This window comes from Canis lupus, chromosome 27 (genome assembly GCF_048164855.1).
Source record: "Canis lupus baileyi chromosome 27, mCanLup2.hap1, whole genome shotgun sequence".
In the NCBI taxonomy this organism is placed as follows: Eukaryota; Metazoa; Chordata; class Mammalia; order Carnivora; family Canidae; genus Canis; species Canis lupus.
The window spans coordinates 24,814,225-24,840,814 of record NC_132864.1 but is presented as its reverse complement, the minus strand read 5'-3'; the positions used below and the strand labels follow the sequence as shown (position 1 = coordinate 24,840,814).

The 26,590-nt window shown below is 47.9% G+C and overlaps 2 protein-coding genes, 1 long non-coding RNA gene and 1 pseudogene across 4 annotated transcripts in view; 2 read left to right on the top strand and 2 right to left on the bottom strand.

Annotated features, from left to right (window-relative positions):
• Window positions 1-9,540, bottom strand: part of SART3 (spliceosome associated factor 3, U4/U6 recycling protein) — a 37,914-nt gene extending 28,374 nt beyond the window's left edge. The window contains exon 1 of one of the 2 annotated variants that reach the window (XM_072802952.1): window positions 8,139-9,540. In XM_072802952.1, the coding sequence (XP_072659053.1) occupies window positions 8,139-8,807 (669 nt within the window). In that variant the 5' untranslated portion in view covers window positions 8,808-9,540. The remainder of the gene's footprint in view (window positions 1-8,138) is intronic. The other variant, XM_072802953.1, reaches the window with a different exon arrangement.
• Window positions 9,541-9,799: 259 nt separating this feature from the next.
• Window positions 9,800-16,736, top strand: ISCU (iron-sulfur cluster assembly enzyme). The gene is made up of 5 exons (XM_072802960.1): window positions 9,800-10,028; window positions 11,420-11,533; window positions 12,423-12,533; window positions 14,639-14,717; window positions 16,227-16,736. The coding sequence occupies exons 1-5, from the start codon at window positions 9,915-9,917 to the stop codon at window positions 16,310-16,312; spliced, it is 504 nt and encodes a 167-aa protein (XP_072659061.1). The 5' UTR covers window positions 9,800-9,914; the 3' UTR covers window positions 16,313-16,736.
• LOC140619498 (uncharacterized) lies at window positions 11,115-12,058 on the bottom strand. Its single transcript, XR_012019367.1, has 2 exons — window positions 11,941-12,058; window positions 11,115-11,649 (listed from the first exon to the last, which is right to left on the bottom strand). It is a non-coding gene; the product is annotated as an uncharacterized lncRNA (long non-coding RNA).
• Window positions 16,737-17,122: 386 nt separating the features above from the next.
• On the top strand, window positions 17,123-18,787 carry LOC140619497 (mitochondrial import inner membrane translocase subunit TIM14 pseudogene; annotated as a pseudogene).
• Window positions 18,788-26,590: the final 7,803 nt, after the last annotated feature.

Genomic DNA, 26,590 nt, shown 5'->3' with positions numbered 1-26,590 from the left:
TTTAGAAACAGAGGAAATAGAAAATAATAAAATGTTAGGCTTTAGACCTAACATAGCAGGATTTATCTTAAATGTTTCTGGTCTCAATAAACTAAGAGGGCACCTGGGTAGCTCAATGAGTTAAGCATCCAACTCTTGATTTCGTCTCAGGTCAAGATCTCAGGATCATTGGATCAGGCCCCACATGGGGTTCTGTGCTTACCAGGGAGTCTGCTTCTCTCATTCTCCCTCTCCCTCTGCCTCTCCCCCTTGCACGTGCGCATTTTCTAAAATAAATAAATCTATACTAACTAAAAGACAGAGAACGACAGAGTGGATAAAAACCATATGCTAGTTGCAAGAAACTCACTTCAAATTCAAGGACACAGGCAAGATTAAAAAAAAAAAAAGGGTATACTATGTAAACATTAGTCCAAAAAAAAAAGCCAAAGTGACTATATTAATATCACATAAAGCAGACTTTGGAGAGAATAAAATTACCAAGGATAAAAAGAGACATTACAAAATGATGGAAGAACCAAACCACCAGGAAGACAAAGCAATTCTAAACATGTATGCAACAAGCAACAGACCCTCAAAATAGATTAAGCAAGACTGTTCAACCTAAAAGAAGAGACACATTCACGCTTATGATGGGGACTTCAACATCCTCCACTTCAGCAACTAAAAGAACTACTAAATGGATAATACAGCAAGGATACATTATCAATCAACAGGATCTAATTCACATATAAAGAACACTCCATCCAATAGTAACAGAACACACCTTTTTTTTTTCTCAGGGGCCCATGGAAGATTTACTGAAACCAAATTATGGGCCCTAAGACCAATCTCGACATTTTTTTTTTAATGATTCATGATGCTATCTTAACATTTTTTTAAATTTTTTATTTATTTATGATAGTCACACAGAGAGAGAGAGAGAGAGAGGCAGAGACACAGGTAGAGGGAGAAGCAGGCTCCATGCACCAGGAGCCCAACGTGGGATTCGATCCCGGGTCTCCAGGATCACGCCCTGGGCCAAAGGCAGGTGCCAAACTGCTGCGCCACCCAGGGATACCTCGACACATTTTTTAAAAGTGAAATCATAAAAAAAAAAAAAAAAAAAAAGTGAAATCATAGAGTATGTTTTCTGATCACAACAGAATTAAATTAGAAATCAGTTAACGGTAGGGAAATCTTTAAACATTTGGAAATTAAGTGACGCACTTCTAAATAATCCATGGGTCAAAGAGAAAGTCTCGAGGAAAACTTAAAAATCTGCAGAACTGAACGAAAATGAAAATACAGCAAGTCAAAATAAGGATATAATTAACGCAGTATGGAGAGGAAAACTTACAGAACGAAAAAATTCAATGTATAAAAAGAATCATACAGCATGAGTAAGTGGAATCTGTTTCAGGTATATAAGGCTCATTCAGAGTTCAGTCTTTGAAAATCAACCACTGTAACCCACTAGATCAACAACCTAAACCAAAACTCATGGTATCAACTGATACAGAAAATGCATTTGACAAAATCCAACAACCGTTCATGATAAAAACTCTAGACCAGTTGAGACCTTATTAAAATTTAATTTTGCTCTATAAAAGACTCTAGTAAGAGGATGCAAAGACAAGCTAAGGACTTAAAAATATATATATATGTACAAAGCCACATATTCAGCAAAGGACTAGTATTTAAAAGATACAACTCCATGGGATCCCTGGGTGGTGCAGCGGTTTGGCGCCTGCCTTTGGCCCTGGCCCGGGGCGGGATCCTGGAGACCCGAGATCGAGTCCCACGTCAGGCTCCCAGTGCATGGAGCCTGCTTCTCCCTCTGCCTGTGTCTCTGCCTCTCTCTCTCTCTCTCTCTCTCTCTGTGTGGCTATCATAAATAAATAAAAATTAAAAATAAAAAAAATAAAAATAAATAAAAATAAAAGATACAACTCCAAACTCAATAAAAAAAAGTCCATTTAGAAAAATGGGTAGGGCAGCCCTGGTGACGCAGAGGTTTAGTGCCGCCTGCAACCCAGGGTGTGATCCTGGAGACTCGGGATCGAGTCCCACGTCCGGCTCCCTGCATGGAGCCTGCTTCTCCCTCTGCCTGTGTCTCTGCCTCTCTCTCTCTCTCATGAATAAATAAATAAAATCGAACGAACGAAAGGAAAGGAAAGGAAAGGAAAGGAAAGGAAAGGAAAGGAAAATGGTTTAGGAAAAGACATGAACCAACAAGTATATGCAAAGAGGACATGGCAAATAAATACACATAATCATAATCAGCATCATTAGCTATCAGGGAAATGCAAATTAAAGCCATAATGAGCAGGGTGCCTGGGTAGCTCAGTTGGTTAAGCATCTGCCTTCGGCTCAGGTCATGATCCCAAGGTTCTAGGATGGAGCTCCACACAGGGCTCCCTGTTCAGCAAGGAAACTGCTTCTCCCTCTCCCTCTGCCTGCTGCTCCCCTGCTTGTGTGAGCAAGTGCCCACTCTCCGTCTCAAATAAATAAATAAATAAAATCTTTAAAACACACACACAATTAGATATTACACACCTAACAAAATGACTAAAATAAAAAATAGTGACAACATCACACTGGAGAAGATGCAGGAAAAAAAACTATAAAAAAAACCAACTAGCTCACTCAAACATTGCTGATGGGGAAGTAAAATATGTATGGCAGCTCCAGAAAACAGTTGGGCTGTTTCTTATAAAATTCAATGCACAATCACCACATCACCCAGCAAGTGCACCCTTGGGTCCTTTTCCAGAGAAATAAAACCCCTGTTCATACAAAACCTGTATGTGAATATTCATAACAGCTTTATTCCTAGTAGCCAAAACTAGAAACAACCCAGATGTCCTTCAGCAGTGAATCATTAAAGTAACCATGGGACACCCACACTGTGGAACACTACTCAGCCAGAAAGAAAAAATGAACAATATACACCCAACTCAGATGAGTCTTAAGGGAATTTTGCTGAATTGGAGAAGCTAATCCAAAAGATTATACACTACATGACTTCATTTATAGAATATCCTTGAAATGACAAAATTGTAGAAATGGAGAACAAGTTAGTGGTTGCCAAAGGTCAGGAATTGTAGCTATAAAAAGACAATAGGAAGGACCCTTGTGATGACAAAACTGATCTGTGTATGGACTGTATCAATGTCAACAGCTGGGTTGTCTGGTTGTCTTATTATATTGTAGTTTTACAAAAGGTTATCATTGGGAGAAACTAGCAAAGGGTACACAGGCTCTCTGTAGTATTTCTTACAATTGCAGGGAAATCTACAACTATCTCAAAATGAAAAGTCTAATTTTTTCAAAAAACTTCCATGTAAGTTGGGGTACGAGGTTACTTGAAGTCTGTACACAAACACTAGCCTCTACTCTTCCAACATCTGCCACAACATTTCAGCAGTATCTCCCTCTCCTTCATTCAACTGACACTCTGACAAGGTACTTAATAATCTAGACACTAGCTATTGCAATAAAATACACAGAGGATTTGTCTCACCAGGTAGCAAGCCTTAGTAAGAATGAGTTAGATCTTGGAACTGACACAGGATTGACAAACTGAACAAAAAAGAACTCCCAGAAACAGACCCACACAGACAAAAAACACATGACAGAGTGGCACTGGTTGAGTCTATTAAAATGAATTCACAACCCATGACCATGACCCCCATTTGAACACTGATTCAAAAACACTGACTGGAGAAATTCTTATACATATTCAGTAATAGAACATTTCAACAGTAACAACATTCCTTGGGATCCCTGGGTGGCGCAGCGGTTTGGCGCCTGCCTTTGGCCCAGGGCGCAATCCTGGAGACCTGGGATCGAATCCCACATCGGGCTCCAGGTGCATGGAGCCTGCTTCTCCCTCTGCCTGTGTCTCTGCCTCTCTCTCTCTGACTATCATAAATAAATAAAAATTAAAAAAAAAAAAAAAACATTCCTTGTAGCTTGTTGGTAATGAGACCAAAAAAAACAAACAAACAACAAAAACGGAGCAATGTCAGAAGAACTAATAAACTGTGGGACACCCACCCAATGGTGTACTAAATGTAAGTCGTCAAAATGAACAAACTGCAGCCACAAGCAACATGGATAAATCCTAGGAACACACTGTTGAGTGGAAAGTAGTCCCAAAAGATTACACATATAGCATGATACACTTTTCAAAAGCTCAAAAGTGAACAAAAGTGGGCAATGTATTACTTAGGGACAACATACATAGGTGATAAAACTATCCATGTTTTAAAGAAGGAAGCACACCAGATTCAAGAAAATAGTTACCTAGGTTTTAGGAGGGGAGGAAGGGCCATAGAGTAGGAAAAAAGCCCGTAGTACGTGCAACAGCACTGATGAAGTTCTAACTCTTAGCAGTTTGATTGTCACATTTCACAATTTACAAAAAAAAAAAAAAATCATTTTACGGATGTGAACTGCTTTGTATGCAAATTACATGCAAAAAAGACAATAAAGACTCAATAACAGAGAAGAGTCTGACCTATAAATTTTTTTTTAAATCTTAAGACTGTTAGCAATGTTCTCCTGCTCATGATATATAAAATAAGCTGAGCCCATCCCAAGATTACATGATGGGTTGAAGAAGGACTGGACTAGGGCAGGCATCAGCAGTGTAATCTCCCCGAGTTCTCAGTTTCTGTATTTGTACCAGGAAGGAGCCGGAATAAACCCCCACTTCTCAAGTGGGCTGCCATGACACACGTTTCAAAACCAACTGTCAAGTGTGCACTCAAGTAACATAAAGAAGTGAAGTTTGCCCAAAATGTACTTTCCTTGTTAAAGAAGAGGCAAAGGCTCTCCCTGTCACCCACTGCTCTCAACTTACTTGGATCTGAATGGGTTTTGGAGCATGAAGCAGGGTGAACAGTCCTTGCTAGTTAGCGGGATTAATGTCTACACAAATGCCCCTTACATGAATACCACACATAGGTCAGGAAAAAAGGTATAAAAGTCAATGAAGTAGAGAAACTGCCACCAGGATGGCTTTTGGTCTAAGTTTCTGATTTTTAGGCCCAAATAATAAAGACACTATATACGAAGAGGCGTTCTGAAAGTATCTTATTAAATGCATATGAAGATGCATTTAAAAGACATTTCCACAGAGTTCGCTTAGTACCAACAAATAAGCACACATACTAGTCTATTCTGGTCCCAGAACATCATTAAAAAAGGATTATTTAAAGAAAGAAGGAGGGGTACCTGGGTGGCTCAGTGGTTGAGCATCTATCTGCCTTTGGCTCAAGCCTTGATCCCAGGGTCCTGGGATTGCTTCCCGCATCAGGCTCCCTGCAGGGAGACTGCTTCTTCCTCTGCCTATGTCTCTCCCTCTCTGTGTCTCTCATGAATGAATAAGTAAAATCTTTAAAGAAAGAATGGCTTGGCCAATGCATAAAATGATGTGTTGATTTCCTGACCCCCTGACAGCACAACCCGGGCCTGGAATATTGGTAGAGAAATAACCAAAGGCCCGGTCCAAAAGATAGAACAACCACTGCCATCATGGGAAGGGCAGGGAAAGAACAGAGCAGGTCTTGGCACAGCACCTACTGTGTCAAATTTGCCAGGAGCTTCCTAAGTGGCGGTTCACTGAAGCTCCCCCCAACAGTCCAGTGAGGGAGGCACTGTCCCAACCCTTGTCTTAACCATCTAGGACATCACAGACTCAGAGAGCTGGAATAAGGGACCATGAGGCGCCATTTTTAGTTTCAGGACACAAACACAGCTAACAGGAAACCTTCGCTTTTGTTACATGGACAGATACCACAACTAACTTCAAGCTTTCACAAAATACATTCAGGGATGTGGACTGGAATTCACAAAATATGACAAGGTTGAGTTTTTCGCAGGCCTGTCTAGAAGTTCTTCATCATTATGCTTCCCCATAAGAGCCGTTACAGCAGGAACTATAGGCTCTGGGATCAGGATGAGGGGTGAGGGAGGTTTGGAAAAGCTGGAAAAATCAATCTCTAGACCCCATCGTGACAAAGAGCTTGATAGAGCCAGAAGCTCTTCAATTCACATCACTTGGCAGATCTCATCCTGTGTGGTCCCCGTCTGGGCTCCATTCCACGTTCTGTGGCCTGAGATAGGGCAGGTGACTGCAGGACACCAGGAGCCAGGAGCCCTCTGCTTTGACTCATCCTCCTTTCTCGCTAGCTGGTTATCCTCATCAAGGACTTAATCTTTCTGCTTCCAAGCCTCCGCTTCCGCTCAAACAGCTAATCCTATTTCCCCTGCCTCACAGAAGAGTGAGCTAATGGCTTGTGGCAAAGCCCAAGGCTAGAAGTCAGAGACACAAATTTTCATCAGGACAGGGACATAGCCTGGCACCCTATATTACTGCATTTTCTGAATGAATAAAAGACTGAACAAACACGGGTGTACTTATTTATAAAAAGTAGAAAAGGTAACCACTTGCCTACCCCAACTGGGTTCCTTTGACATTCGAATATAATGACAAATAAAACAAGTGCTGCCAATAGATATCATCATCGGGGACACCTGCGCCTGCCTTTGGCTCAGGGTGTGATCCCGCTGCGCCGTCCCTAGATGGTGTCCTGCACTGGGCTCCTGGTGGGGGAGCCTGCTTCCCCTCTGCCTTTGTCTCTGCCTCTCTCTGTGTGTGTCCCTCATGAATAAATAAAATCTTTAAAAAGAAAATAGATATCGTCACTATTTCACACCACAAGTATCACTGCCAAAAAGGACATTATATGGAATCTCATACCCAGCAAGGTTAAATGAGAAACATAGGTTAACAACTTCACATCACTAAGTGATTTCATATCAGTGTGGCTCTTGGTCCACAGAAAACCCCGACCAATTCAATTCCCCTTGTGACTGAGCAAATAATTTCATCATCCATTCCGAGCCTGTTTCCTCATTGCTGAGACGAGAATGCGCTTGATTTGTTTGCCCTTCGGATTCTACTCCCCACCCTCTTCCCTGTCCTGTGCCCTCCTGTGTGAACCACATCCGTGGCGCCTCGGCTCTCTTGCCTCCAGCAGGGTTTGCCCAGCAAAAGGCACCAACAGATGTTGGGAGAGGAAGAGAGGTCACGGCATTCCTTTCCCCAACCCCAAACCCCGATGAGAAGCTGGGACTTCCCTGACTAAAGGTCTCACCTGCTCTCAGGTGCCCTCTCCATACAACTTATTCGGAAAACTGGTCAGTTTTCTCCCCTAAACTCTTCAGGTCGAAAGGTGGACACAAAGTCCTGCTGTCACTAGCCCTGAGGTACTGCACCTCCACTCCTGATTTGTCTGCCCACACTCTAATACACACAACAGTCCCTATATTAACCTTCTCTCGAACTACCCTAATCTTAATGTATCGCCTATTTCCTGCTGGGACCTCGGATTAGACAGGAGTTACCAATCAGACACCATGTCACCAAGGTGCCGGGCACTGGGCTATTCATTGCTGTTAGGACAACCACATGATGGAGAAATGCTCCCCATTGACGGGGGGAGCGGGCATGCCCAGGGCCGGCAGACCCAGGTTTGAGGCCCGCCCGGTTCTGCCCCCCGTTACTGGGGTCTCCAGGCAGGGCTTCCCTCCTCTCCGGGCCTTGATTTCCCCAAGGAGACCACAGGGGAAAGCGGAGGCTCAGAGAACTTAAGAAATGTGCCTGCACTCACACGAGCACAGAAGAGCTACGACCGGGACCTTAGCCCCCAGAAGCTGAAATCCCTCCCGTCCCATTTCCGTTATCGTGGTCATCGTCGTGGGCACTGCTACAGAAAAGAAACGGAACAAGCCACGCCCTCACGAATACAACTTCACTGCGGCTGCTGACCACGGCTCGACGGCGCGGAGACGAGCGGCAGCTCTGGAGTCGCCTCAAAGGTCAAGGCCCGGCCCGCCTCTTCGGCCAGAGACCTCCCTCCACGGCGAGCCTCAACCTCCTCCCGCGAGAAGGGGCATACTCCACTTCCTCCCCCGGGCTCAGCGAGACAATGCTTGCAGGGCACGCGGCAAGCACTAAGGGCTCAAAGGACGGGAGCCGCGGTGATTAAGAGCGGCTTTACTCCCGCCGGGGACCGACCGAGGGGTAGGGCGGGGGCCTGGGAACCGGAGGGAAGGAGCCGGCCGCCGCCCGGCCCCGGACGCACCTGCTCCTCCAGCCGCTCGATCTCCAGCTGGTTCTTCTCCTCCTCCTCGTCGTACTCCCATTCGTACTCCCCGGGGGAGCTCTCCGCCGAGGAAGCCATGGCGTACTCCTCGTCCCCATCGCTCTCACTCACGCCCTCCTCCTGCTGGTCCCACCCCGGCCCCACGGCCTTGTATGCCGCAGCGGCCACGGCCCGCGGTAAAACCTTCCTCCTCGTCCTAGCCGTCTTAACGCCGTCCTCCTCGCCCTCCGCCGTGGGCCCGGCCTTCGGCTCAGGCTCCGCTTCGGAAGCCGAAGCTGCGGCCGCCGTCGCCATCTTGCGCTTCCAGTGACTCCCGGGTCTTCTCGCGGCCGCCGAAGACCCGCTGAAGTAGAGGCTGCCCGCGGCGGGCGCCTGACCAAAATTCCGCTCTCCCGGCCACCGAAAGGGAAACCGTGAACCTCGAGTGACGGGAAAACCTCGGAATGCATGGAACTTCGTGTTGCTTTCACATGGGTGTAAAGGTGCTCGCAGAGTAAAAGCTCCCCAACACGGCATGTGTTCCGTTGCAACTTCGGGCAGAAGTTGGGTCTTTGCACCGGAAGTGGGGGCCGTAGAGGAAGTCGCGGGGCGATGATTGAAGTCAACGGTTTGGCGCCATCTTGAGAAGGTCAAAAGGAATCTTGGCATAAACGCCCGTCTTCCCGCCTAACCCGACCCGGAGCTTGGTTCAGCGTCCCCAGCATCTGAGCCTCAAACGAGGAAAAAAGCCTCCAAGTCTTCAGGGAAGGATCGATCACACCCCTCACGAGAAAACCCGTTTCCCAAAGAGATTCCTCCCCTTTACGTAATACCTGGTGCCTAAGTAAGCATTAAATACACGTGTGAGGTTTCTGGTCTTATAGGATCCTATTCTGCAAACCGGTATTAATAAATTTCATGACTAAGCGTTTCTTTGGAAACCCTTCATTTCCAGGCATTGTCACCTAAGTAGGTCAGTTTGCTGCCTTATGAGAAGAGAAATAGATGCAGGCATATACATATACAATCAGGGTATGGCGTGTTCGTTTCCTCAATTAAGCTCCATTTTTGAGGTAGGAAAATACTGTTTGCTCGTTGCATTTCTCCCTCGTTAGTGAGGTTCATTATGTCGGGAACTCATGTGTTTTTCTTTTTCTTGCATGCCCGAAGCCTAGTACAGCGCCTTGACACACGGTAGGTAGGTACTCAAGTCGTACTTGCTCAAGGCATGAATTGTCCTTGAATTAGTACAAAAGCGGGGATCGAAGCTTGAAGAGATGATGTCATAAGCCTAGGGCCACGCAGTGGAGAAGGTGCAGAATCAGGATTTTTAACCCAGGATTGCCCTTCTTTGAATCCCAACGGAGTCTGTCTGGGCAACCTTGGACAAGTTACTAAACCGGTCTGACCCTCAACTTCCCAAGCTGCACATGAGGTTCAAAGTAGACTGGCTGATCCGCCGCGCCGGACGCTGGCGACAGGGCTCCGCGAACACAGACCTGGGCCCCCACGCCCGCCGGCGGACACCGCCGCCCCACGCCGGGTCGACAACGCCGCACTCGCGAGCCCTCCAGCTTCAGGCTTTTAGTTCGGCGTCCCGCCCACCCCGGGGGCGTGGTCCAGACGCGGCCAGAGGCGGACACGTGCACCGAGCGCGAGGACGCAGGCGCGAAGTCGCGGTGACGTAACGGGCGCGCGCTCCAAGCCGGAGCCGACTCGCGGGCGCGCTCCCCCCCTCCGCCTCGCACTCGGCCTGCGCAGGCGCAAGCCCGGAAGATGGCGGCGGCTGGAGCTGGCCGTCTGAGGCGGGCGGCGTCGGCCTTGCTGCTCCGGAGCCCGCGCCTGCCTGCCCGGGAACTGTCGGCTCCCGCCCGGCTCTACCACAAGAAGGTAGGGACGGCTGACGGGATGCGCGAGGCCCGCGATGGCAGTGGGGCGGGAGGGCGAGGACCGCCGAGGGGGCCCGGGGACGCCGGCGCTCCGCGGAGGCCCGGCCTGAGGAGGCGCGGCCGCGGGGGCCTCCTCCTGCGGCCGGGCTACGGGCCTCCCTCTCGCGAGACTCGGACCGGACGAGGCTTCCCTCGCCGCGCTGTGACTGCCCGCGCCGCGGCCGGCGGGCGGCGCCCCGGGGAGGGCGACCCTCTGGGACCCGCCACCGACGCCCCCCGGCGCGGGCTGCGGCTTCAGCGGGGGCCGCCGCTACCCGGATGGCCTCGGACAAGTCCGTGCCCTGCGTCGGGCCTGTTTTCCCCGTCGGTAAAATGGGGACTCAGGCAGCAGCCCCCTCAACGGGAGCCCGCCCGGTGGAAATCACTTAGGGTGCAGTTACTGGTGGAGGAGTTCGTAGGATGCATAATCAGCAGGCCTAAGGTTCTAAATTCTTTTTTTTTTTATTTTTTTCTGGCGGGGGGCGTCGGGGAGTGGAGGTAGGTGCGTAGTTCGCAGCCCTGGCCTTCCGAGGCCGTCGAGTCCCCTAGACCTGAAACGTCCCCGCTCGGGAAACGCCTAAGGAACGCGGTGAATCCGCGTGAGGCCGACAGTCCGGACGGGGTCCTGTCCTACAGGTCCTCGCGCTTGGAGTCGAAATCCGTGGTCAGATGGGAAAAGAGACGGGAAGATGGGGTCACTTAGGGCCGCTGGGACACAAGCTCCGAGGCTCCCTTAAAGCCTTTGCGTGCGGTGCGGGTCAGCTGTGCCGGTCGCGGCTTCGGCGGGACCCCGCCCCTCCCCTACCGGGGGGTGTGTTCTGTTGACGGTACACGCGCTCCACGCCCGGGCGCTGGGAGCCTCGCAGCCTGCAGGGCGCGCTGCTCCCCCCCGACGGATGGCCCGGCCCTGAAGCTGGCGGGAGGACGGGTCTCCTTGTAGCGTAACAAAAAGACACCTTCCGTAGCACTGCTCCTCGTGTGACGTTCTCCTCGAGGCTTCTGGGAAGCCCTTTGATTGCTGGACCGTACTTATTTTTTGGATCCCAAATCTGGTGACTTAGGCGGTGAAGATCAGGTAATTATTTGTGACTAAAAACCCTATGGAGTTAAGGCATGATTTTTGCCGATTTTTTTCTCCAGGAACTCCTTATCTCTGAAGGTAACTGGAGAAGAGGTACGAAAAAGATTGGTTCATAAAGTCTCATTGACAGGAGCGTAAGCCTTCCTCCCCAGGTGACATTTGCTATTTAGGGACAGCCTGACAGGTTCAGCCTGCTGACTTAACATCGAGTTGGGGAGACCCGTAACAAAAAAAAGAGGGATGGTGCATTTCTCTTAACCTTCTCGTTGCAGGTTGTTGATCATTATGAAAATCCTAGAAACGTGGGGTCCCTTGACAAGACATCAAAAAATGTTGGAACTGGATTGGTGGGGGCTCCAGCATGTGGTGACGTAATGAAATTGCAGGTACCGCTGGTTTTCATCCTTAGTGGTAATGACAGCAATCCCTTTGCTCACACAGTGCTTCGCTGTTGACAAAGCATTTGCAAGCACAGCTCTCCATTTGGTCTCTGTCTGGATTCCTGTGAGATGGTGGGATGGGTCAATGTTATTGATTATTAGGGTAGGGACTAAATCTTAGTTCTCCTTTCCCGCACACTGTGCTGACCCTTTAGGTGTCACTTTTCTACTCTATCAGTTTAAATTCCAACTCCAGCTAAGAAGAAAGTTTTGTGAATTTTACTGGTGAAAGGAAAACCACAACCATTCAGTTAGCAGTCCCCAGTGAGACAGGAAATACCACATATCAAGCTCCCCCCCCCAAAGTGGAAACAACACAAAGATAGTAACTGGCACTTTGAGTAAACCTGTACCTTTGTCCACATCTTCATCATGGTGAGGGGACAGCTTGCTGGAGGTCTTCATGCCTGCCTTGGAAAACAGAAGGCAGGAGGGAACCACTAGATGTCATTTCATGCCAGACTATAAAGCACTCACCAGAGACGGTTATTGCAGACTCCCCCCAGTGTGTAAAGATGCAGACGGAATGAGTAGCCAGGAGCAGAACTTCATAGCCAAAAAGCAGACTAGGGTTGCAAAACAAAAAAATGGGTAGGGGCATATTTTTTGTCTTATCTTTACCAGATTAGGCCTGTATCATTTTGGTGATCGTTCCTACATTTGATTCTTCATCACTGAGCCCTTTTGACAAAGCAAATTCAGTAATTAATGTCAAAACTTAAGGTGTGGAAAGCAAGACCAAAGCCCTTGAGGAGAGCCCCCAGTGAACCCCCGTAAATGCAGGATCTATGAGGTGGCATCAGGAACCACTGCTTAACACCTGTCTTTTTTCTAGATTCAAGTGGATGAAAAGGGGAAGATTGTGGATGCCAGGTTTAAAACATTTGGCTGTGGGTCTGCAATTGCCTCCAGCTCTTTAGCCACTGAATGGGTAAAAGGCAAGACGGTAAGGTTGCTTGTAGATGGACAGAATTAAATCATATTCTCAACAAACCTGCCTCTGAGTTAAGGGAGGGTCTAGTTATGGGGGGGCGGCAGGTTTTTGTTTTTGTTTATAAAATATTCTAAGTTTTTTTTTTAATTTCTCCTACTTCGGCTTTGATTAAATTCTCCCTTTGGGGATTATGGATAATTTTGTTGTGTGTTTTGTTTTGAGGGGGGTTTGTTGATCATTTGTTTGGGGGTTTTGGTGGTATTTTGTTTACTTTTGAGAGGGGCAGAGGAAGAGAGAGGGTATTAAGCAGGCTCCACACCCAGCACAGAGACTGAGGCAGGCCTCAGTCTCATAACCCTTAGATCGTGACTTGAGCCAAAATCAAGAGTCAGACATTTAACTGACTAAACCACCCAGGCACACCTGTTTTGTTTTGTTTTTAGTTAAATAGAAAAAAATCTTCACTTCCACCTCTAACAACAACAACAAACTATAAAGAAATCTGTGGCTTTCTCCGAGGTTGTTGATTATTATTTCTTAGGAGTCTAAAGGTGAGAGAGGTTGTATTGTCGTTGGTATTCTTATTCATTACCTTCTATCATGTTTCAGGAAGGATTGCAGGTGGCTTATAATGATTCATGAAATAATGGACAAGCCTGTGCTAAAAGAGAGATTAAAGAATTAAAAACTGCAAAGATTAGGGGCAAAGTGATCAAATCAGGTGTTTGGTCAGCAGGCCCTCTGACGATGGAAATGAGAGAGGCTGGAATGCCTTTTTTGTTTTCTCTGCCAAAGCCTCTTTCCCAGCAGCTGCAGAGGTAGAAGGTCCCAAACCCACTGAAGAGCTAGAGCTTCTAAAATCCAGTCATTAAAACCTCTCAGAAAAGCCAAACTATAGGGCTGCTTATCTTTGCAGCCCCGAGGGACAAGTTCAGGGAGCTGAGTCATGGAGGTGTGTGCTTGGGGAGCTGGGCAGCTCTACTGCAATGCAGTATGCCAGGTCATGTGCTGCCTGCTTCCTGTGGCTCAGGGCCTTCTGGCTGGCAAGCTCCTTTGGCAAGCATAGACCTGACCTGTTCTGGAGGAGGTGGCTTTGAAGTGATTTGTTAAGAACTGTCCTCAGGGAAAGGGGAAGTGAGACAAGGCACCTTTGCTCCCAGGATCTGGCCTTTGAATTGTAATCAGAAAGTGAAGGAAGAGAGCCTTTCTTTGACCTTGAGGTCCTCCTATCTTGAGTTACCAGGAACAGAACGTAAAGCAGAATTATCCTTGAAGTCAGCAGAACTGAGAAACTGGGGAGCAGGTGGGCAAATCTGGCTTTCCTTAAGGCAGCAGGGCTCCATTCCCCATGGGCCTGCCTCATGCCCTTGGGCACTCAAGCAAACTCAAGCATCCTTTTCAGTCTGTTTTGAAGGCATAGATTGTCTTAGGTAGAAGATGATCACAAGACTGGTCTGTGCCACTGCCAAGTGCTGGAGTGCCACTGGCCTATTTGCCATCTCTCAGAGCCCCCTAACACCATTCAAACTTCTAGTTGAAGGGATTTATTTTAAACATTTGGTATAAGACATCAGTGAAGCTGATATTCACAAAACCAGAATAGGAAATCACTGCGCTAAAACAAAAAGACTCCTATCACTGGCCTCAAGCAGACTTCTAAGAGATGTCTCACTGGCTGGCTTGTAGAAAAGGGTCTTTGCCGGCCCTGCTTACCCCAGCCAAGCAGTAGGGTGTGTATATTCCATACTGGAGAGTCCTGGCTGTAGCCTTGATGCACAGTGAGTATCCTTCGGGGTTGGTAAATGGAAATCATCCCCCACCACCCTGTCCTGATGGCCTCTTTGGCCTTCCTTTTTTTTTATTTTTTTTTATTTTTATTTATTTATGATAGTCACAGAGAGAGAGAGAGGCAGAGACATAGGCAGAGGGAGAAGCAGGCTCCATGCACCGGGAGCCTGACGTGGGATTCGATCCCGGGTCTCCAGGATCGCGCCCTGGGCCAAAGGCAGGCGCTAAACCGCTGCGCCACCCAGGAATCCCCTGGCCTTCCATTTTTATTGCTTGTTCCTCAAGCTAGAGCAGTGCTAAAACTGTTAACTCTCACATACGCATCTCAGGTGGAGGAAGCCTTGACCATCAAGAACACGGACATCGCCAAGGAGCTCTGCCTTCCCCCCGTGAAACTGCACTGCTCCAGTAAGTCTCTGCTCCAAAATGCCGACGAGCTTGCACAGTTGGGAGTAATTTTGTCATGGCATCAGCTGGCATTTGTGACAAAGTAATGGCGAGCCCGTTTTGGTTGTGGAGTTCATAATTTTTGGAATGGTTTAAGTCCCCAGGTCTCACAGCCATCTCAAGAGAGTCTTACAGGAAGGAGTGTGTGCTGGGCATCATGCCATGCTTATGGCATCACTTCTAAGACTCAGAAACGTTCTCTAGTCCACAGATAGTGTCATTACCCTTCCTTCTTACAGACAGGGAAGCAGGGCTTAGCTTAAAGTGCCTCAGTTACATGGCTTTTAAGTGGGAAAGTGAGGCCCTAAGCCCCAGTCTTTGATTCCAGAATCTGTGCTATTCCCACCCCATTGGAATCAAATTAGGACCAATGAAGGAGAAAATTCAGCTTCTGCCATAATCCTGTCTGGTGCGTGTAACATGTAACATGTTACTGTGTCCGGTCTGCATCTGTGTGTACGGGATGACTAAGCCCAGTTGTGCAACAGCCCCCTGTACACTGTTCTGAGAGAAAGCCCAGATGCCTAAAGACTTACACTTGGCTTTGCAGTTCAGTCTCTGTCTTAAATCTAAAGCTTTCTCATCTTCTCTCAACCTTCTAGGGGAAGGAGGGAATGAGAAACAGTAGCCTTACTTACTCATGGAGGTTTACTGACCAAATTAGTCAAAAACCAGCATTGAGCCAGGCCTCTTGCCAGCATAAGACTCATAGGGGAACTGAGTGCTGGGGCAGGGACATGCTAAAACAGTCGTCAGGAAGTCTGAGACGAGTTCTTTCCACCTGAGCTGGAATTTGAAGCACCCAGGAGCCAAGGCATAGCTTGTAAACATTTTCAGAAAACCCCCAGCTATTTCATTTGGCCTTCTTGGGTACTGCAACTGTCAGCTACTGCTCTCTGCCACTTGCTTGCTCTCTCTTGTCATTCCAACATTCTTAATTTCTGACACCCCCCCCCCCCGCCCACAAAGCCTCATTTTTAATATTGACTCCAAAGCCAACGTTTTCAAACTTGGGATCACTAGAGAGTTGTTATATGGCAGATGCCTCCTATCAACGGGGGCATGGCCTAAGTTACGCCAGCTCACTCACCAGCATCCACTACACTTAGTCCTGACTTCATGTGAGCAGATGAGAACTAACATCTCTGGTGGCCCTCCGATACGTCAGAGGCTTTATTAAGTCCCACACTATCCCAGCAAGGAAAGAACGCCCCAGTGTGATAGGACAGAGGGGGATTCCAGGAGACTGAGGGACCAGTCTTGAATCCCAGGTATTTTAAACACCAGCCTTTCTCCGAAGCCACCAGGCAAGAGTAATCAGGCTTAGGAAACAGATGGCTGGCTCTCCTGGCTTGCCCCAGGCCTCCAGCCCTGCCCAGCACCGCTGCCCTCCAGCTTTTAAAGATGCGTTCCCAGACCTTCTGTGTACAGTCTACACACTTAGGCTGTCTTTCCTTGTGCTCCTTCCAGTGCTGGCCGAAGATGCAATCAAGGCTGCCCTGGCTGATTACAAACTGAAACAAGAACCTAAGAAAGAAGAGGCAGAGAAGAAATGAGTGCTCAATGAAGTGTCCAGCAGTGTCTGACACCCGCCACGCGGTCACTGTAGGCATTCAGAAGCCCCTCACACTACAGTAAAACAGCTCTGAGACGCACAAAGCATTTGCTGGTCACATGGTGGCTCCAATGCAAGCAAAATACAGTTTATTCGTTCCAAGTCCTGTGCTTTCTTTCAGCCCACTTTATCGCCTTAATCCAGTTTGTGTATATTTTGAATTGTGTGCATGGCCTCAAAACTGAAATCAATCACGAAGTCTCAAGTGTGGTTAATCCACAAAGTGCGCAAATACCTAATCTCACCTGAATCTATCTTGAGGAAGATTACCAGTAGAAGGCCTTGGTATGATTATTTGATAGAACCAATTATTGTACATAAAACATTTACATATATAATATATATAATAAAGGAATGTAAGATCATGTTTTTCTCTGATAAGCCTTGTCTCTTGGATCCCTCGCTCAACCCAGGGTCCTGCCCAGGGCCCCTTGGGGCTCCCAGGTACTAACCCGTGATGACCTCTGCACCTTTCTGAGCAAACTGGACAGGAAAGACCATGGACAGATGGCTAGATGGGTGTCACATTTTATGAAACGGCGAAGGTGAAAGGAAAGAGCCATTTCTTTTCATTATGCTTTGCGGTTTGTAAATTGACAAATCAACATGAGTCCAGGAGATTCTTTTTATAATTTCACTGGCTTGTGAAATGCCGAAAGCTGAGAAAAACTGGCTTTGACAATCCCCTAAAGCTGCAGACCAAATACAGAGCAACTGGAGGGTGGGGTGAGGAGGGAGAACCTATGTCTGGGCAGCACCTGTCTGCCAGGTGGTGGCCTTGTCACTTTGCCTTAGAGGTGTGGAGCTGGTGGCTGCAGCCTCCAGGCTGGGATGCCAAGCCAGAGCCATGGCTAGTACCGTGGTAGTGGTTGGACTGCCCTCTGGTGCTGTGGGATTTGCAGGTCCTTACATCTTCTACAAGCCATGAAGCATGTGGAGCCTCAGACAAAACAAGCTTTTCAGAGTCTACCAAAATCTGCCTTCAATGGTGGCTACTACAGAGGTGACTTAGAACCCAAAATGACTAAACGGGAAAAAGCATTAACACAGGCATAAGCCACTAAAGGTGAAAGAAGAGCTGCCCATCTATGCATGACGCTTTTAAAATCACCCAGATGGGGGGATCTCTGTAGATAGCAGCCAGAATGAATGAAGCTGAAGATTTTCTAAAAGGTGAAACGAAAGAAATGAATATATGGTGAATTTTAAGTTCTTAGGAGTTTATGTATAGAGGCACCAACTTTTTATAATAAAATGCCTCAGTATGGGGAGAGAGAGAAAGCAGGAGCAGGGGTGGGAGGAAAGAAGCAGACTGCTGAGCAGGGAGCCCAATGTGGGGCTTGATCCAGGATGCCAAGATCACCCGAGCTGTAGGCAGACACAACTGACTGAGCTACCCAGATGCCCCTCAGCTACAAATTTTAAAAATGATTTAGCACAAGCTACATCAAAAACTTGGGTATGTTTCTTTGTATCTGAGGATTTTAAGTCAGATTAAAGAATATTTTTGGAGGCTAATAATTGTGGATACAATTTGAATAGAAACGTATTTTACTCATTTAACAAACTGAGTAATACCTATTTTGCAGCAAAGTGAACATGCCCATCTGTTCTCAAGGGGCCCCCAATCTAGTGGGAGAGTGACAAACGTAATTAAAATCTAATGTGATTAATACTGTGATGGAATTAGCACAGGTCCTTGTTCTCTCATCGGGAGAAAAGGCTGTCCAAGTTTCAGAGAACTGACCCAGCAGCTTGGAACCTTGAATTTAAAAGTGAATTTAGCCACAACTTTGACCCAAGGTGTGTGTATGTGTATATACATACATACATACACCTAGATCAACTTCTTAGGTTATATGTATCACTGACAGAATTCAGATTTCATACATTAAAGGCTGTAAGAGTATGATTTTAAAAACAACACCTGGAGGATGAATTGAAAATGGAGATTTCTAGACCCAACGTTTGGCTTTAGGTTCCTGCCTGTGACTTCTGATGGCCTCCAACATGGTTCTGGGTGGTGGAGGAGCCAGGTCACAGGGAAGACACTGCTTTTGTCCATTCTCTGTCCTGCTGCACGCAGGTGTGATAGTCAAGTAGTTCATTGAGAACTGTCGCATGTACAGCGACCTGAGGCTTAAAAAAATCTCCATCCCCCCCAGCATGAATAACATCCTGCCTGCCATCCCTTCTGACCCTCTTCTGCACCCACCCCTAAGGTTGTGTCTTTCATTCCGAGGTACCCACAGTCCTGCATCAGCCAAAATCCCACTAAAGGAGGCCCAATTTTCTAGCAAAAACATGAACTTAAAGTACCAGCTAACCAGGGCATCTGGATGGCTCAGGTCATGGTCCTGAGATTGAGTCCCACATTGGGCTCCCTGCAGGGAGCCTGTTTCTTCCTCTGCCTATGTCTTATGAATAAATAAAATCTTTTATAAATAAAGTACCAGCTAACCATCTCAAATTTTCAACTTTTCAAAAGTAGAATAGTTGTTTTTTCCAATGGTGGTTTTTTCGTTCAGGCATGGGCTAGCTATCTCTTCTCTTTTGTTTAAAAACAGAAAAGAAGAAAAAAAAAAAAAAAACAAGAAGACCTCTGAGTCCTGAAGAAGGGCACAGAACTTCAAAGGCCATTCCCTCCACAGCCTGTGGAGAGGGCCACAGAGCAAGGCCTTTATAAGAATCTCAAATTAGGGCCGCCGGGAGGAGCCATGTCAAATTGTCCTGTGTGGTGCATTCTACTATTTAATTCACAATCCCTCTAGGCTAAGCTGGTCTTGTTCCCTTCTTCATTATATGTGGCAACACTGCAATTCCCCACCGCTTTTCTTTGTAATTTAAAAAATGAGACCTTTCTGTCCCAGTTTGCATCCTCTGAGAGTTGAACCAGAATTCTACACATCACAGGCCGCGCACAAACAACTTGGGCAATGTTACCAGAACAGCCCAAACCTCAAAATAGGTGGTTGTGCAGCTCAAAGAAATGAATTTTTTTGGACTTATAGTCAAGACCGCCTCCCCCCTTTGCCCAGACAAATCTAGTTTTCACCACACGAGGGCATCGCGTACTCCTCAATGAGCCTAAAGCTAGGTCTGAGCACCCCTGAGTAAAACTTCCCCTCCCCCAGGGAGATGGGGACACAGAAGTTACCAGTGTATCTGGCATCCATGCCCTATACCAACCCCTTACATGGGTAATCTGTTCCTTCTCATTGACAACCCTCTAAGGGGCAAATTATTTAAACGGACTCAAGCCAAAGCCCATGCTTCTTCCTGGCTTCCTTCTTACAGGACACACCAAAGGTTCCGACTGACCACGCATCAGAGGCTCCCCAGGGCCTTCAGCCCTCACACAAAGAAGATAAACCAACACAGGATATGCCCCAATCCATTTATCTGGCCACCTCGCCACCAAGCACTATGGCCCTTAGCTAGCTGTGCGTCAGAGTCATCTGGGAACCCGGTTTAACCCCGATGCCCCCATTAAATCTGACGTCCTGGAGGTGGAGTGTGGGCGCTGGTATGCTTTTAAGGCTCCCCAGGAGTTTCCAGTGTATACTCTGCAAATCAATTTGCTACAATTATTTCAGTGGATGCTCACAGTCCTGTGAGGAGTTGTCACTTCCCATCTCCAAAAGACCTCCTGAGTCCCTTCCACTCTGCCGCTCAGTGTCTGCCTCCATCTAGAACTTCATTGCCTCTCCACTGGTCTCCCTGCCTCCAGCCTCACTGCTGGGATTGACTTTGCACATGACTGCCAGGGGGTCTTCCTAAATCAAAGTGACCCTGTCCATGGCTCCCTGGTGAGCTTTACACAAATTCAAAACTTCCTACCACATTGATGGATTTGCTCCAGGATGCCGAATCTTACCATTAGGCCTTTCTCTTGCTGTTTCTTCTGCCAGGAATGCCCTTGCCAGACCTCTTCTCTTAACCTCCGTTCAGCCTGGGAGCTTCATCTCCGGCATTACCTCCTCTGAGAAGCCTTCCAGGTTGTCCCAGGCTGAGCTAGGTGCCATTCTCTGTTCCCACAATCCCCTATACTTCTTAATCACATGTGCCAGGGACAGCATTGTAATTTGCTGTTCTCTTGTCTTTCCATATCATGATACAGACACTGAGTCTTTTTTTTTTTCAATTTTAAATAGGTAGCATGCCTCAAGAAAAAAATTCAAACAGCCTGAAACGAAAGAGTGCTACATAAATTTCCTTGCCATCCCTAATCTTTCAGCCTCCTTCCCCAGAGGCAATCTCTGATACTCGTTTCTTAGATATCCTTCCAGAAATTCTCTCTGCAAATCAAAGTATACATGTGTTTAAATAGACTGTCCTCATTTCTTTTTTTACACAGGTGGTAACATGCTATACATATTTCCGCCATGTTTATTTTCCTCTTGACCATATTTCTGAAGACCATTCCCTATCTGTTCCTATAGACTTGCCACATTCTAAACAGCTGCACAGCATTCCATGTTTGAAGGTCCATAGTTTAGTTTTCTGTTGATGATTGTGTAATTATTTTCATAGCAATGTCCCAATTAGGGGACCCAGCGTCTGGTATAGTTCTTAATCTACTAGAGGACTCCCTGAATGCTAATTGAGTGGATGCATGCATGCATGCATGCATGGATGGATGGATTGGGTGGGTGGGTGGGTGGATGGATGGATGGATGGATGGATGGATGGATGGATGGATGGATTGGTGGGTGGGTGGGTCGATAGGTGAATGGATGGATGGATTCATGGGTAAGTAGATGGATGGGTGGGTTAGTGGATGAATAGGTCAATGGATGCGTGGATGGATAGAAGAATGTGTGAGTGGTTGGGTGAGTGGATAGATGGATGGATGAATGGATAGATACGGTAGGGATCTATCAATGGATAGATGGGTAGGTGGATTAATGGGTAAATGGATACATAGATGGATAGTGGTGGATGGATGGAGAGATGGATGGATGGAGAAACAGGATCAGAATGGTTAAATGACTTGCCCCAGATGACACAGCTAGGAAGCAGTAGGTAAGCACTCCAATAATGTCCCCTATCCCCCTCTCACTCCTTTCAAAGCACCACACCACAGCAATGACCATGTCTCTAATTTAACCTTTTCTAGATGCTATTCTTGGATTTGGGCCACTTGGGACCACATCAGAATGCACAGTTTTAGAACCTCACATTAAGCATGTCCTGTCAAAACTTGCTGTCTCTATCTTGGAGTCTTCTTTAAAAGCCAAGCAAATGAGAGGTGCCTCTTGATAACTGAGGCTCCTTCAACTTGAGGCAGGAGTGCAGACTCTGTGTCTATCCTCATGGCAGGAAAGAATACTTCTAGGTCCCACTGAGTCTTGGTAGAGTGAGGAAGACCCTACAGGCAAGCTCCAACCCCAAGCGGGAGATAGATGTGGAGTGCATTCCTCATCCATGGCTCTTTCTGGCCTATCTCCTTGCTTTCTCCCCGCTCCAAGGTGACATCAGCCAACCCTCAAAAAGCCACCTCCCCAGAGAATGCGGTCCCCACACAGGGAGGCAGCAGCAGGGCAAAGTTGAGTGAGCTGGGAATGCTGGAATCAGACAGGGTGGATTCAAATGCCGGCTGTCCATGCATGACCCTGAACAAGAGACTCCAAACATCCCAAGCATCAGCTTACTCATCTGCAAAATGGGAATGATAATCATAACCTGCCCAGTCAAACTGTCAGGACCATTATATGGGACAATGCAGTAAAGTGCATGATACATAGAGCTCATCATTGTCACGGCGTCTGTTAGGATCACACACAATAGTTCAGCCCTGACTACATACCAGGCACAGTTGCCCAGTGTTGTTACAGAGGCGCTCACTGACTCCCCGCAGGAAGCCTAACATGCTATTATTATCCCATTTTATAGATGAAGAAACTAAAAGGTAAAGTGGCATGTCCAAGATCACACAGCTAGAAAGTAACAGGCGAAATTGGAGCCCACGGCTGTCTGAGCCGGAGTCCTGGCACTCTGCTTGCTACTACTCGACTCCATTCTCTCTACTGCCCTGATTACTATCAGCATCGGTATTATCACGGCTACTATGGATAGTAACTGTTGTTACTCTTACTCCTACTGTTTGCTGCTACTACTACTGTTACTCTTTTTAAAATACTAGAACCTCAAGACTTCCAACCTATGGTATCTTTGCCCTGAGACCGGCCCTCACAGTAAGGCCTAGTCTGGCTGCCCCAGCGCAGGACACACACAGATGTGACTTCTGTCACACACGGCTTGTTGGGCAAGCTCCTTTCACAGTGCTTGGCCAACCACAGGCATGGCTCTCCCCCAGATCCAGCCTCAGATACCACCACTACCCTCCCCGCCCAGCTATCTTTGGAAAGCTCTAGGTCCTGCCCTCACCTCAGAGAAGCCCAGGTCCCAGAATAACTCCAAAAGGCCCCTACAGTGAGGACAACTATTACTGCCCTAGAGCTGCTGGTGCCAAAGAAGTTCCAGGGGCCTCCCATCCTGCCCCTGGTACCTCAAGCCAATGGGTCACAGGAAGCCCCAATGGGGACACTGGGCTAGACCCCCCTTGGCCCAAATGCCTCCCCACCATATGTAGCCCTATGTCACTGGCCCCTTTGAATATGACCACAGGGCCTTAGGGAGCAACCCTGGATGCGGACCTGGGGGCTTGGGTTCTGATCCCAGCTCTGCCATGATCTCTGCATGTGACCTTAAGTGGGTACCGAACCTTTCTGAGCCTTAATTTCCCTTCCTGAAAAATCAGCAGAAAACCAGCTCCTAAGTCATAGGATTATTGTGAGGATTGAATGAATTATGACATGTCAAGTGAAACACAGAACCAGGCATGCAGTAAGAGCTCAATAAATGTTAACTGTCATCACCCTGACCATCACCCTGCCCACCATCAGCAGCAGCACCACCATCATCCTCTTTACCATCACCACCATGCCCATCATCATCACCATGATCCCCATCATCATTACCACCATCATTGTCACCCCCATCATCACCACCATAAGCACCATTACCACCCTCCCTATCATCATCCTTACCATCACCACCACCACCATCAGCAGTATCACTCCCATCATCACCATCATCATCATCACCATAATCCTCATCATCATCACCATCATCATTGTCATCCCCATCATCATCATTATTAATACCATCACCACCATGAGCAGCACCGTCACCAAATTCAGCAGCAGCAACAGCACTGTCACCATCATGATCATCACCATCATCACTGTCCCCATTATCACTGCTATTAACTAAATCGTGTTTCCCCCCAATCCATACAGTGAAACCCTAACCTACAACATGACTATCTGAAGATCAGGTCTCTAGGAGGGAATTATGGTTAGATGAGGTCGTAAGGGTGGAGCCTTACAATAAAGATCCCTCTGCATGGTCTCTGAGGAAAGACCATGTGAGGACAAAGCGGCCATCTACAGGCCAAGAAGAAAGCCCTCACCAGAAACTGATCCCTGTCCAAACCTTGACCTTAAACTTTCCAGCCTCCAAAACTATCAGAAAGTAAATTTCCATTGCTTAAGCCATGTGGTCTGGGGTATTTCGCTCTGGCAGTGCAAGCAGATGGATACATCTACCATCACCACCACCACCATCATCACCATCACTGTTACAGGTCAGATTCCCCAGGAAGCTGACTCTGAGATGGAACGTAGCATGAAGGGTATTTATTTGGGAGTAGTCCTGGTATCAACACCTGTGGAAGGGTGGTAAGAAATCAGGATTGGGCAGAGAAAAGAGATAGGCAGCAGTGTACCCCTGACAAAAGTGCCCGTCGATCCCACGGGAGCTCTAAATCTGAGAGCCCCTCAGAGTTGTCCTGCATCCAGGCCCCTGTCACTTACAATCTCTAGAACGTACCACAATATTGAGTTCAGGACTTCATCTTCCCACTCATTTTCCAAAGGAGATGTGCAAAGTACAAGAAGAGGAGCCAAGGGCTTACCACCAATGAATAAATCATTAATGGTGGAATTCCAGGCATCTGTTGGGTTTACTATCTCGGGGCAAAGGAGCTTTGTGGGAGCTTCTCACACTGTCCCACTTGCCTTGCTGCCTCAGAGTCCTGTTCACTTTCCCACAACAGCCGGGCCCCTGGGACCATCTCCCTTTGAGTGGGTACTCATCCATTTTAACCCCAAAGGCTTGGGACAGCTTGGCCCTGCTTCTTGGCAAGCCTTCTTGGGCGGTCGCTGGGATCTGTCTCCTCTTGACCTTTCCCACTCTTTTTTCTAAGGAGCTGAACCAAAGGACGATCTGCTCGTGCAAGCGAGTCCTTTTCTGGCCAAGCTGATGGAGCTGAGGGCCTCAGGGAGAGAGCCTGGGTCAGGGTCGCTTGTGTTGCATGGCCACGGACAAGTGTGGCCTCTCTCATTTAGAAAATCTTCAAGGGGCTGTTACAAGGCAAAATGAGGTCACATGATCATCCACAGGACAGGCCCTTAGCAGGCACCACAGGGCAGAAGGAAAAGTCAGGATTTATGCTAAGCAACAGCTTCCTGAACCTCTTTGGCCCCTCAGGCCTTACCTGCCTACTTATTGCTCCACTCACCCCATTCCACCTCCAGTGGCCTCCTTGCCATCCCTCAGACTCCCCAAGCTCATTCCCATCTTAGGGCCTTTGCACTTGCTGGCCCCTCTGCCCAGAGCCCCCTTCCCCAGAGCTTCCCAAGGCTGCCTCCTCCATTGGGGTCCTACCTCACCCCATCCCCCAGGGTTATGGTAGAAACCCATACCTACTCACTAGCTCATCACCCTCGTCCATTTTCTCCACTGTATACAGCCTCACCTTGCTCAGAGAGGGTATGTCTGAGGATTCAACACTCAATCTCCAATGCCTGGAACAGACTGTGTACAATACGGGAGGCCCTCCCAAAGGCTCGTTCTGGCCACGGGTCCTAAGAAAGCTCGAGGCAAAAGAGACCTGTTCTTACTCCCTGGGCAAATCTTTCTCCCACTCTGTATTTGCAGTTTCTCTGCAAAATGAGGGGATTGGACCCAATGACTCCATATTCCCTTCCAGCTCAAACAAAAAGATTCCACAAACTTGGACAACTTCTCATTTTAGCCAATAACCAACTCATGCCAGAACATGATTCATCTCTGCCGATTTCGCCTAGCAACCAGCCCTTCCCCCCACACCCGGAATCAACCCCCCCCCAAAGAAAAATTTTTCCCCCACCACACACTTGGCCCGCCTTCCCCCACCCCTCCGCTGGCATCCTGGAGAGGAATGCAAGGCTTCGAGGTCCCCCGCCCCCCCCACCCTGTCTGTCTGCCACCAACATTTTAACGCAACCTCAGAATGTCTCGGGCTATGTCTGGAACAAGCTGAGGAGAGCTGTTCCCCCTCGGGATTAGTACAGGAAACAGCAGCAGAAGTCAGGCAGGCAGAAAGCGCTGACCCAGCACCGGGAGATCATTTCTATTCCGATGCCTCACCCTCCTCAGGCCTTGAACAGCGTCTGCGTTTCAGGGAGGAAGAAAGGAGAGGCCGGGAAAGTGAACAAGGCAGCGGGAAGGCTGCACTCCCGAGACAAAGCCAGCCCATTCGGATTGCCCGAGGGCCGTTTGCCCCCAGGTCCCCACCCCGAGAAAAGGGACTGGTCTCATCTTAGGAAATACTGGAAAGCATTTAATAAACTTCAATACCCGTTTGTGACACAAAATCTTGGCAATCTAAGAATAGAAAGGAATTTCCTCAACTTGAAAAAGGATATTTACCAGAAAACTAATAGCAAGTGATTTGTCCACTGGGAAACTTTGGAAGTATTACCATTAAGATCAGGCACAAGGCAAGGACGTCCACCGCCGCCGCCGCCACCACCACCTCCATCACTGCCATCACCTATACCTCCTTAACCACCACTCCACCATCACCTCCACCATCTCACTATTACCTCCACCATCATAACCATCACCACCACCACCTCCACCATCATCACCATCACCTCCACTGCCTCCACCACACGACCACCTCCACCATCATCAACATCACCTCCACCGCCCCCACCATCACCACCACCTCCACCATCATCAACATCACCTCCACTATCACCACCACCTCTACCATCACCTCCACCATCACCACCATCACCATCACCTCCACCTCCTCCACCACCACTTCCACCACCTCTACCACCACCATCTCCACCATCACCACCACCTCCTCTACCACATCCCC

Bases quoted from the DNA above. Each gene is read 5' to 3' on its own strand.
- ISCU (XM_072802960.1), top strand. From the start codon at position 9,915: ATGGCGGCGGCTGGAGCTGGCCGTCTGAGGCGGGCGGCGTCGGCCTTG. The intron at 11,534-12,422 runs GTACCGCTGGTT...TCTTTTTTCTAG, and splicing joins GTGACGTAATGAAATTGCAG to ATTCAAGTGGATGAAAAGGG. The intron at 14,718-16,226 runs GTAAGTCTCTGC...TGCTCCTTCCAG, and splicing joins CGTGAAACTGCACTGCTCCA to TGCTGGCCGAAGATGCAATC.